Source organism: Herpailurus yagouaroundi, unplaced genomic scaffold (genome assembly GCF_014898765.1).
Source record: "Herpailurus yagouaroundi ecotype Mexico unplaced genomic scaffold, PumYag 159, whole genome shotgun sequence".
NCBI lineage: Eukaryota > Metazoa > Chordata > Mammalia > Carnivora > Felidae > Herpailurus > Herpailurus yagouaroundi.
The window spans coordinates 38,155,314-38,167,385 of NW_024412400.1; the positions used below are offsets into that span (position 1 = coordinate 38,155,314).

At 40.9% G+C, this 12,072-nt stretch overlaps 1 protein-coding gene across 1 annotated transcript in view; it reads right to left on the bottom strand.

Annotated features, from left to right (window-relative positions):
* Positions 1-3,568: 3,568 nt before the first annotated feature.
* The window catches only part of PCOLCE2 (procollagen C-endopeptidase enhancer 2), a 62,374-nt gene continuing 53,870 nt past the window's right edge, over positions 3,569-12,072 (bottom strand). The window contains exons 7-9 of the mRNA XM_040480394.1: positions 8,940-9,023; positions 6,407-6,574; positions 3,569-4,146 (exon numbers count right to left, since the gene is read on the bottom strand). Coding sequence (XP_040336328.1) covers positions 4,016-4,146; positions 6,407-6,574; positions 8,940-9,023 — 383 coding nt within the window. The 3' untranslated portion in view covers positions 3,569-4,015. The remainder of the gene's footprint in view (positions 4,147-6,406; positions 6,575-8,939; positions 9,024-12,072) is intronic.

Below are 12,072 nucleotides of genomic sequence, written 5' to 3' on the forward strand. Positions count from 1 at the left end.
TTTGAAATTTGTTGAGATTTGTTATTTTTTTTTAGTGTTTATTTTTGAAAGAAAAACAGAACGTGAGTGGGGGGAGGGGTGGAGAGAAAGGAAGACACAGAATCTGAAACAGGCTCCAGGCTCTGACTGAACCACCAAGGCGCCCCAGTACATTTGTATTTCTGTCATCAAATTTTGTGATATTTTCCCTGATTTCATTTTAATGTCTTGCCTTCTTTTTGTTCTCTGCTAGTTTAAAAATTTCAAACTATGTAGTCTCTTATAGTTGCCATAGATATGTTTTTTTAATATTTGAAATATTTAATATTAACAGAGCATGACCAGGGGAGGGGCAGAGAGAGAGGGAGGCACAGAATCTGAATCAGGCTCCAGGCTCTGAGCTGTCAGCACAGAGCCGAACGTGGGGCTGGAACTCAGGTACCTCGAGATCATGACCTGAGCGGAAGTCGGATGCTTAACTGCCACCCAGGCGCCCCTCCTTAGATGTTTTAATATAAAGGCTTAAGTTCTCTAAGTTCTAAAAGTAGTATTTTTATCCTTCTCTCTCTCAATATAAGGGCCTTAGAATACTTAGGGCAAGCTCTCTCATTGCCACACACTTCTTTAAATGTTTGTTTTCTACTTGAAGATTTTTTTTGCAAATTTGTTGGCACGTATATAAATATGTCCATGAATTCAAGCAAAAGGAGTTTCTGGCAATATTACTTAATTTGCATTAGAACTACTAATCTGAGCCTGGCTGGCTCAGTCATTTAAGTGTCTGATTCTTGATTTCAGCTCAGGTCATGATCTGTTTGTGAGATTGAGCCCCTAGTTGGTCTCCTCACTGATAGCATGGAGCCTGCTTGGGATTCTCTGTCTCCCTGTCTCTCTGCCTCTCTCTCTGCCTCTCTCTTTCTCTCTCTTATGTGCACTCTCTCTCTCTCTCAAAAGAAATAAATATTACAAAAAAAAATTACTGGGGCGCCTGGGTGGCTCAGTTGGTTAAGTATCCAATTCTTGGTTTCAGCTCAAGTCATGATCTTGCAGCTTTGTGAGTTCGAGCCCTGCACTGACAGTGCAGAGCCTGCTTGGGATTCTCTCTCCCCTTCTCTCTGCCCCTCCCCACACTCTGCTGTCTGTCTCTCTCAAAAATAAATAAACTTAAAAAAAAGCACTAATCTGTAGCTGTTCTATTATAAGGCTTTTCTTTAAAGATTTCTATTATTAGTTTATTTCATTTCAGCAGTCTGGAAGGTATAATGGGAGCCCAGTAGCACTTTCCTACAGAAAGAAAAAAAGACGATAAATGTCTTCAACTAAGGTTAACCTTTGAGTAAGGTAAGTAATGTAACAGAATTTAAGATTTGGGAACTTTGCAAGATTCATATATTTTTGTTATTGGAATTGAATTGAATTCAAAGGATGAAAATTAAGCTAGCAAGACCCCCTGAAACACAGCAGAGGATCTGGAAATGTTTTATGATGTATTAGTATGATCACCAATTTGTTCATCATGTGTATTTGATTCCCCAAGTACAATTAGCTAAAAACAAAAACAAAATGTAGTCAATTATACTTTAAAAAGAAATAAAATTTTAAAAAGAAAGAACCCCTGGGGCGCCTGGGTGGCGCAGTCGGTTAAGCGTCCGACCTCAGCCAGGTCACGATCTCGCGGTCTGTGAGTTCGAGCCCCGCGTCGGGCTCTGGGCTGATGGCTCAGAGCCTGGAGCCTGTTTCCGATTCTGTGTCTCCCTCTCTCTCTGCCCCTTCCCCGTTCATGCTCTGTCTCTCTCTGTCCCAAAAATAAAAATAAACGTTGAAAAAAAATTTTTTTAAAAGAACCCCTAAGAGAGAAATAATTCCCAGAAGTCATCTATCTAGTCTAACTCCTTCAACTCATAACTGAAGAAACTCCACTTTAGTCAAAATAAGTGATTTATTGAACAAGAAAGAAATTAAGAAATGGTTTTTGGACCAAAAAGAGCATTGTCACTATTCAGCTTATCTGTTTTGAATAGTTTAATTAGAAGACAAACCAGTGCCATACATTATTAACCACTATTTCCCTAAACAGTTGAAAGTCTTGTTTCAGAGATGTCAATGATTTAAATAGTTCAGATTACTTTTCCCAGTTTTTACCTCACTGTGACTCAAGCACCCACTTGGAAACCAATGGAAGTCTTCCCACAGGTTAACGCAAGAGGCTGATAGCCGCACACATGTTGCCTTGTTGCCTATAATGCACCAATTAGAAGAGATGAAGGAGAAAAAAGACTAAAATCTTTTTTTTTTTTTTAAAGTAATCTCTGCACCCAATGTGGGGCTCAAGCTCACGTCCCTGAAATCAAGAGTGGCATGTTCTAGTGACTGAGCCAACCAGGTGCCTCAAAATACTAAAATCTTTAGTAATCACTTTCACGTCTCATACATGCATTCTTGAAAGGAAGTCACTTGCCTTGAGAAGGTTAGAGTTAATTAGACTTCTATAGTTACATCCTGGCTGGGCATAGCTGTGAAGTCCTGATGATTGGGAGGGCCTTTCTAAAAGATGGCAGTGGCCAGTGAAGTTAACCACTGACTCCTGTAGTTCATCCACTTTCTCAGCTGGTGAATTCTCTGGTACTGATGGGCAGCCCAGTGGGAGAGGTTAAGGAATGATTCCTGATCCCACAAGCAGCCCACATTCACTGCTTGCTTATGCTTGCCCAGCTACCAAAACAGAGGGATTCTTCCTTTTGAAATTCTTTTTTTTTTTTTTTTTTTTGGCTTTTGAATGTCTGGTCACCTGTAGGGTTGGGAATTATTGTTTTTACCCAAAAGAATATTTTCCTTATTTCTAAAACTTTGGTTGTACCATGAGAGACCTTGTGATCCAAGTCTTGTTTCATCCCTGATGTTCGTTCTGCCTTCTTCAGACAGCGATGGTTTGTCCCCTCTTTCGCAGCTCCTGGCCAGCAACCTCCTACGGGTTGGTTGGCAGAGCTGTTGCAGATACAGCTGCATTTCAAACATCTGGGTGCAAACGAGGGGAGTCCTTTCAAGGCTCTTTCACTACTGAATGAAAACAGATTTTTTAAAAAGCAATAGCAGAAAGCATCCGAGTTGATATACCCTGATCCAGTTGCCTGGGGATGAACAGGACAGGAGCACTGGGCTCACTTCTAATTTCAAGTCCTATCAAACGACCAAAGACTAGGAAACCAAAGACCAAATGCTGCAAAGTCAGAATAAGAGGGTGTTCCTCTGGGGTAGAGAGGGCCTCTTCTATAGCAGTGAGGGCACTGGGTTGGAGTCAGGACTCCTAAGCTTGGTTGCCAGCTCTTTCTCTTGGAAGATGTGTGCTCTAGACAAGTCACCAAATATACCCGAGCTTCAATTTTCTGTTACAAAATGAAGGAGTTGCACTGGATTCCTGAGGGACACCATTCTAACACTGTCTGGTTCTACAGAGAATTATAGTCTACTTACATTATCCATCTTGTCCCTGAAGTTCTTAGAATGCTCTTTCAGCAAAGTGTGAATTGATACCAAACTGATTATGTAAAAAGTACGGAATATTCTATGAAAACAACTTTAATGGCTGTGATATAATCATTTAAAATAGTTTATTAAGCATTGATTTAAAAAATGCAAGAGAAGAATATAACACCTCAGAGCAAATGCTTGAAGGTAAAACAAATATCACTATAAATATTGCACTTATAAAATCTCTTTTTTACATCTTCACACAACTCATTTCTAAAATATCCTTTTACAGAGATGTATAAATAAACTGCTTCCAAACTGTCAACGCTCAATACATTCAGTTTCCTATCACCGCGCTAAGTCTGCAGGTTTTCAATCGTGTATCTGCTCCTCTCTGTGCAGGCAAAGAACTTCCATCAGTGATATCGGAGGTCTCAGACCTACATCATGTGAAGAATAAATCTTTCTGAATGCTCAATGTTTAATATAAGATTTTTGTTCTACTGAGAAAAATACAGATCTTTCAAAGGCAATGACAGAATGCAGCTTAAACGGACACAGTTCACTGTTAACATTGCTTATTTTTCAAGGCATCCAGGAGCTTCTGATTCTTGGTCTTGAACATCATGATAAAGCTGTTTGGCATGATTTTGCCTCGCCCATCTTCACCCACTTGGCCCATAATAATGTAGTTTAGACCTAAAAAAAATATATATATATATATAAAAATATATATAATTTTTTTCTCTGTGTACTGTTTCGATACAACTTAGACTATAACTTACCTCTAGATAAAATGATCTGGAAATGGTATAATTAATTATACATTTGTTCTATCTAGGTATAGAACAGGTATAAGCCTCTCAGAAAAAAAAATCTAAACTCCAGTAAGGAACGTGTTCCAGCTCTGCCAACACTAGAAAGATGGAAGGGGATGATGAAGCCCAGCCATGTCCTGCTCTGCAGGGCTGTGGGTCTGAGGTATTTACTGAATACGCGCTGTGTTCATGTGAAAGGCTGTCCTTCCTCAAGGGGCCTCGGTGCTCCCTGACACGCCATCCTCAGATGGCCTGTCATTATCCCATAATGACTCTAGATTTCCCAAGCATTTGGCAACTAATGATCCACGGTCTTATGTTCCTGTTGTCGACTTGAGCTTTTTTCAATATCTCAAGTATTTGTACTATGTAAGTTTCCTGAGGGCATGGTTGCATCATATATTTCTTTGCATTCTTATAGTTCCTTACAACAAATAGGTACTAAGAAGTACTTCTATCCATTATACGGTTTTTTGTATTACAGTGTATCTGGCTAAGTTAGGCCTAGACTGGGCCCTAAGCTGAGGTATGTTGGATTCAACTCTGAAGATTTATACTGCCTGAGAAAAAATGTCATAAAGGCAGAGTGTATTACCGCCTCCTTTATTCTCCCTCTTCACCTGTATGTCTTAAGAGAAATATGTCCTTTTTCTCTTGCATAATCTTCCTTTGTGGGCTAACATTGTCCTCATAGTGGTCTTGAGCCTGTGAAGGCTTGGAGGACTGGGCAGGTGGATGCCACCTCAAGGCCAGACTGTTAGCATCATTATGAGACCTTACGGTAAGTGTCTACATGTACATTATCTGATGTTCCTGCAGTTCTGGGAAGAAGCGTTAATCTTTTACAGAGCCTTTGCTATTCCCTCTGAAGGATCCATGTGAAGCCGTGAGCCTCCAGACTTTTCTGAGCAACCTGAATTGTTAAAGTGGATATTCTCTCTTCATTTCTATTGTGTGTGTGTATGGGGGGGAAGGGACTGGTTTGGTTTAGTTGTGGGGGAAGTTTGTAGCAAGATTGAGGGAACACATCAGCTAAGATTGGAGACAGAAATCTTGGTATACCACACAGTGGATACCAGACATGATTACCATTCCAAAGAGAGAGAGATATCTATCTATATGTGCTGTTGATGGAAAGATGGCTATAGATCATGTGGTGGGGGGGGGAGTGGTAGTCGAACAGGTATATCATGACTTCATTTGTCTAAGTGTGTACTTGCATGCTTCCTATAGACAGAAACTTTCTAGAGGGAACTTTTCATGGTACCTCTGGGAAAAGGGAAAGGGCTTCACTTTTTATTTTATATCCTTCTCTATTTACCTAAACTTTTAAAAAAAACCCATAGAACATTCATTACTTTTTATAAGTTAAAGAACTTGTTAAAAAAAAATCATTTGCTCCTTGCCTCCGGCTCTGGACTTTTTCCAGTAAAAAAAATTTTTTTTAATGTTTATTTATTTTGAGAGAGAGAGAGAGAGACTGAGCATGAGCGGGGAAGGGCAGAGGGAGACACACAATCTTAAGCAGTTTCCAGGCTCTGAGCTGTCAGCCCAGAGCCCGATGCGGGACATGAGCCAAAGTCAGACGCTCAATCAACTGAGCCACCCAGGTGCCCCGGACTTTTTTCATTTTTTAACTTTCCTTTTTCCATAATTTCTCTTAAACTCATTTCCATGTGTGGATTTAATGAACCTATATCTGCAAATATTCCCAAATCTTTAATTCTAGCCCATATATACCTCTCTCTTCTGAACTTCAGCTCTGAATTTCTTGTTCCTTGATGGATATTTTCCTCTAAACATAGTATTGGCACCTTAAGTGCAATAATTGAAAATCTCTTTCCCCTGAACCGCTCCTTCTGTGTCTGTTCCCTATTGATCCAACCTCAAATGCTTCTTGGACCCGTTCATCATTTCCACTATCTCATCTTCTGTCACACGTTACAAGAACTGGGCTTAGAGCCCAATTCTGCCGGACTCCAAAGGCCTGCCTTCTACACCAGAAGTGGACAACACATTAGCCTTGATTTTACTTCCCCAGTCATGGCAGGGGAAGATCCACGACTTGCTCAGACTCTCTCTCTTGTTTCCTTCTCTGTCCCTGAGCTTCCCTAAAGAAAGACTAATATTTTCCTCCCTACCTCTTCTGAGGAGAGGGCACTGCTTGCAGACCACGACGACCTTGGCACTCATGTTCTTGCCAGCCTGCTGAATTGCCAGATTTCCCTCTTTATAGATGTTGATGATCGAGACTGTGGCACGCAAACTTCCACCTCGGGTGACAGTTGTGATGACAGTGCCAGCCAGTACTGCAGAAGGAAACATTTAGATATATTATGACAGTGAAAGCAAAAATGTAAGCAGAACTGAAACTAATTTTATGTTCTTCTAAGCTTCAGATAGGAAACATTCTAATGTTCAAGAGAAAGCCGTAATAGAGCTATCGAATGTGATTCTGCACACGTGTCACCAAAATTTAGGTTGAAGAAAAGAGGCCGTGGAGCTGGAATGTTAGCCGGGTTGTTAGGTGTTGATGCCTAGGAGAGAAACCTAATTACCTGCTGCATTGCACTCTGCTGCTGAGAGGGGCTCTCTGCAGTGTTTTATCCAACATGGGGATCGTTTACCAAATAAGGCATAGGCTTATGAACCTTTACCTATGAATATTCAATTAAGACCTTGAATCTTTATAGGTAATACCGTACTAAGCAGTTGCATGCTAGGGGTTTGAGCTACAAAGATCTGGGTCTTTGTGTCCGTGTGGTTGACTGCCTACCTTTCTGTGTCTTTCCCCTCACCCCTCTCTTCAACTGTCCTCTCTCCTTGAACTTTGGTTCATCCCATGGGTCCCCATCTCTAATTATCAGTATCTGTTTCTGGGTCTTTCATATTCTTTCTTATCCACCTTCTTTATTTCATTTAACAAATCAAAGTATACAGCTGAGGCATAACAAAACATTTTCTTGCTTATAAACAAAAACAAAAACACCTAACAAAATTCAGTTGCTTTTCATTATGTAACTCACTCTTTATTCCACGGTGATGTAAGAGGAAAGAGTCTCACTCTGGAGGCACAGAAGGAAAGATGCTGTTTCTCAAAGGCATGCTTTTGGCATTTTGTGGGTGACAATTCCATGTGGTGTAGGACTTGGCACTGAGAGACTGTTTTATGAGCCCTGTCCCTCCCCAGAAAAACCAGTAGCACCCTCCCCCCCCCCCCAGTTATTGTGCCAAAACTGCTCTTTGGGGAGTGTTAGCAATGCAGGCTGAGAACCAATGGGCCACTGGTGTTAGTAGTTGGTCATTTTGCCACAGAAGAGAGTCACAATGGAATAAGTCAAAGTTTGGACTTGGCTGACATGTTCTCACTTTCAGGATAAAGTGAGAAGCTGCTGCTCATGTAGTGTGCAAAGTTCAGAATTCTTATTATGCCTTACTTTGATTCCTGGTGATAATTGTTAAATCTATAGCTAAGTGAAATCTGGTGGCTCCAAAGGATATAGAGGGGGAGATTTCCTTAAGCACCTCCCACAGAAGACTAACCTGGATGTGACAGCAATTTGTTTTCATTTTCATGCCTGTTATTTGAATTGCAGCATGCAAACTCCAGTAAGATCTAGGGCCCTAGATTCTTCAGTGCCTCACACCCTCAATTAGAATAGTTTGTCTGGACTGTAGACAGTTACCATTTAAACAGCACAGAAAAAGCAAGCCTCTTTTGGGAGACTCTCTGTTGTGGGTGTAACCTATTTAGGCTTTAGCAACTTCCTTTTCCTGATAAGACTTATCTTAAATGTTCCTTTAAAAAATAACCAACATAGGGGCGCCTGGGTGGTGCAGTCGGGTAAGCATCCGACTTCAGCCAGGTCACGATCTCGCGGTCCGTGAGTTCGAGCCCCGTGTCGGGCTCTGGGCTGATGGCTCAGAGCCTGGAGCCTGTTTCCGATTCTGTGTCTCCCTCTCTCTCTGCCCCTCGCCCGTTCATGCTCTGTCTCTCTCTGCCCCAAAAATAAATAAACGTTGGAAAAAAAAATAATAATTTAAAAATAAATAAATAAATAAATAAAAATAAAAAATAACCAACATAATTAAATTTGGTATCTCTTGCTCTTAAGTGGTTTTTACAATTGGAAAAAGCTCTGAGAAATTCTAAGTCATTAGATAGTATCTCCTCAGTTCCAATTTGTAAGCATTTCCAAATAGATTTCAGATTTCCAAGTTTCAATTTAGTACTCTGGAAGGACACTACAGAGGAAATACGTGAATTTCTTCTGAGAAAGGCCAGCCTGGATATGTTTCTAATTTACGTAAGTGTAATTACAGATGTGTGAAAAAATATTCCATGAAAAATATGTGAGGAAAAAAAGTATACAGGGTTTTTCAGGAATACTGAGCCAGCCAGAATACACAGAGCAGCAGTATCCTATTCCAAGAGTCAAACTATTAAGTTTATGTGAAAAACATATTTTCTGTATACATATTTTTCTCAGTTGTGAAATCTAACACTTTGAACAGCACTAGCCAACTATACCTTAGTGAACAGGAAAACATTTTCGTGGGTGAATGAAGAGTGTAACTAACCCTTTACTATCACATTCAGGGCAATTCCTTTGAGACTAAGCATGCAGTCTCAAGTTTCTGATTAAAGAGAAAAGGCCCGATTTTATTTCTTACCAAAGTTACTGGAACAATAATTGCTCTCCAGAGTCCCCGTCCGTCTACACTTTTGTTGACACAGGGCCACGGTGGGTTTTAAACCTTAATTCAAAGAAGAAAGACATTAAGATTCAGGAAAATGAATTCAATTGCAATTGGTGTTTAGACCTGAATCTACTTAAAATTCCTATTTATTTCCCTGAGCCATCAATCCATCATTGCAATGGAGTAATTACATTCAAAAGAAATTCTTTATGGTACTAACTACTGTTCTCATTTCCTCAGGGTAACTCAATACTCTCTGCTGAATTTGAAACCAGAGATCAAAGATAACCCACATTTTGCCCTCTTTTCTTCTTTCTTTATACATAACACTAACCAAAAATAGATATAGCTTCCTTGCACCCTGCTTAGAAAAACCCAGTGCAAAAAATATGAACTCAGAAAATGTAGGTTAATTCTTCACTTTACAAAAGGAATCCAATGGTGCTCCCCCTGAGGATGGAGGGAGTTTTCTCGGTGCCTTTAACATAGGCACCTGCCCAAACGTGGGTAGTACAAGGTTTTAGAAACTGTGTAAAGTGTATTATACCTGTAATGAGCTGCAACCCATCACTATACATCTATTTTGAGTCTGCCATTGCCTATAAGCATTTAAGAACTGGGAAGTAGACTAATTTAAAAATAAAAGTAGATACACAGAGTAGTTCTCCAGCAAAGGTGATTCCTCCCCTTGGGTGATGTTTTGCAATGTCTAGAAATATTTTTTGTCACAACTAGGGGCTGCTACTGGCATTTAGTGGGAGATACAAAGGATGCTGTTAAATATCCTACAATAAACAGGGCAGCCCCCAACAGCAAAGAATTATCTGGCCCAAAATGTAAATAAATATTGCCACGGTGGAGAAACTGTGGGTTACCAAAATGAAAATATTTAAATTTTTTTTTTTAACGTTTGTTTATTTTTGAGACAGAGAGAGACAGAGCATGAACGGGGGGAGGGGCAGAGAGAGAGGGAGACACAGAATCGGAAGCAGGCTCCAGACTCTGAGCCATCAGCCCAGAGCCCGACGTGGGGCTCGAACTCACGGACCGCGAGATCGTGACCTGAGCTGAAGTCGGACGCTTACCCGACTGAGCCACCCAGGCGCCCCCAAAATGAAAATATTTAATTCCCATTATTATCAATAAAAATGTTTCCAAAATATTTGCTAATTATTCACTTATATGTGGCAATATGCTAGGAAGAACTAAACAAAACAGCTGTAACAGAATTGTACTTGTTGGGCAAGAATTTGCAGCTATAACACTGCCCTTCTAATATGTTTCTGTGAACTCTTCTCTGAAGTTATTATTGATTTACTCTTACTTTGTACCCATACTTAACTCCAAAAAGGATCTCAAGTGGATCACAGTATTAAAATATGTACAATTTAATGTTAAAATACATAGAATAGCATGTGTGTGTAGTATGTGTATACTTTTTTTTTAAGGCAAAGAGTTCAGAAAACATTTAGAGGGAACACTGCTCCAGAAGTTGGGGACCTAAATTTACCTAATTACTGGAGTCAAAAAGTAGTGGTGCTAGTGTTTCTCCCTCTCTGATGAAAGAACATCCTTTCAGTGGACACTGGAAACCAGCTCTTCTAAATCCCAGAATGTCAATCTGGAAGCTGGGTGGCAGTCCCACCCTGCTCCTTCTCCTCGTTCAGTAGATCCCTGCTCTCCTGCCTTTAAGTCATCACTAGAGCACCCTGACCCTTGTCACCTCCCTGTCTTCTCTCTCCCTGCACTCCTGGCATGGCATCTGGTCCTCAGCCTTCCTCTTCAAGTGCACCTGCGACCATCTCGGTGGGTGTTCCCTCCTCCCAGTGCCACGGCTCCATCCTTCCCAGACTTTCCCTCGGCTCTGTCTCCATCACCCAGTCCCAGGTTCACACGTTCTCCCATTAGTCTCTCATCACCAAGCTTTCAAGTTCACACATCCTAACATCCAGTGTAGATGTCTCTTGTTCCAGCTCCTATCTTTTCAGTCTCTTTTGCCAGTATATCCTTTTTAAAAAGTTGAGGTTTCTAGAGGTTTCTAGATTCCAGCAGCCCTTGTCCTTTCACTTCTAACCTCTCCCTAGGTGATCTCATTTTGGATCACAGTGTCAACCACATGTATGTTGATGATTCTCAAATTTAAATCTCTTGCTGAAATCTCTTCTAGAGGCCATAGATCGAATTGGACACGATTACTCCACGTGAGTGTCTCACAGACACATCAGACCCAACACGCCACAGCTTAACTTATGATTCTACCCCTAAACCCCTTTCTCTGCTTCAGTGAAAGGTCACACCTTCCCCCGAATTGTGCAAACCAGAGACGTGAGAGGCATGATTCACACCTCCCTGATCTGTCTAGTACCAATAATCACCAATTAAAGACCTGTTAATATCTTCCAACGCTCCTCGCTTGCACAACAGTCAGAATTTCTGGACTCTCTGTGTATTTCTGTCACAGCACAGTTCACCTGGACAACCACGAGAACCTGATTGTCTTGACCCTACTATCCATTCACCTCACAACTGGCCAGAGCTATCTTCATGAAGTGGGAATCTGATCCTGAACTTTGTTTAAATCCATCAACAGTTGCCCCCACACTTAGGATAAAATACCAAAATACTTAGAAGCATAAGGAGAGAGGTGGTAGGGCCTAAAGATGGAACTAGAAAGAGAAGCTAGGCACAAAGAGTTCAAGAAGGGTCTTATATATGTCATGAAGGAGTCTAGCTCCTGGGCTGCCCGATATGGTAGCCACTTGCCACATGAGGCTTCTTAAAAATAATTAAATTAAAATTTAATTCCTCAGTATCACTAGCCACATATCAAGGGTTCAATAGTGGCTACCGTATTGGATAGCACAGGTGTAGACAATGAATTCAGGTGGGAGACATGGTCTGCTTTGTGTGTGTGGTGGGAGGCATGCAGTGGGGAGGTAAGATAGAGGAACTCAAAGATGACTTAAGAGTGTGGCTACTGATGCTGTGGACCCTGCTTGGGAAAACAGGCGGAAAAGCAGATTTGATGCACAAAATAGTGTAATAAAAACAAGTTGAGTTTGATAGGTTTTAATTTAAATGCTTAGCAGTCAACAAAACCCTAGGA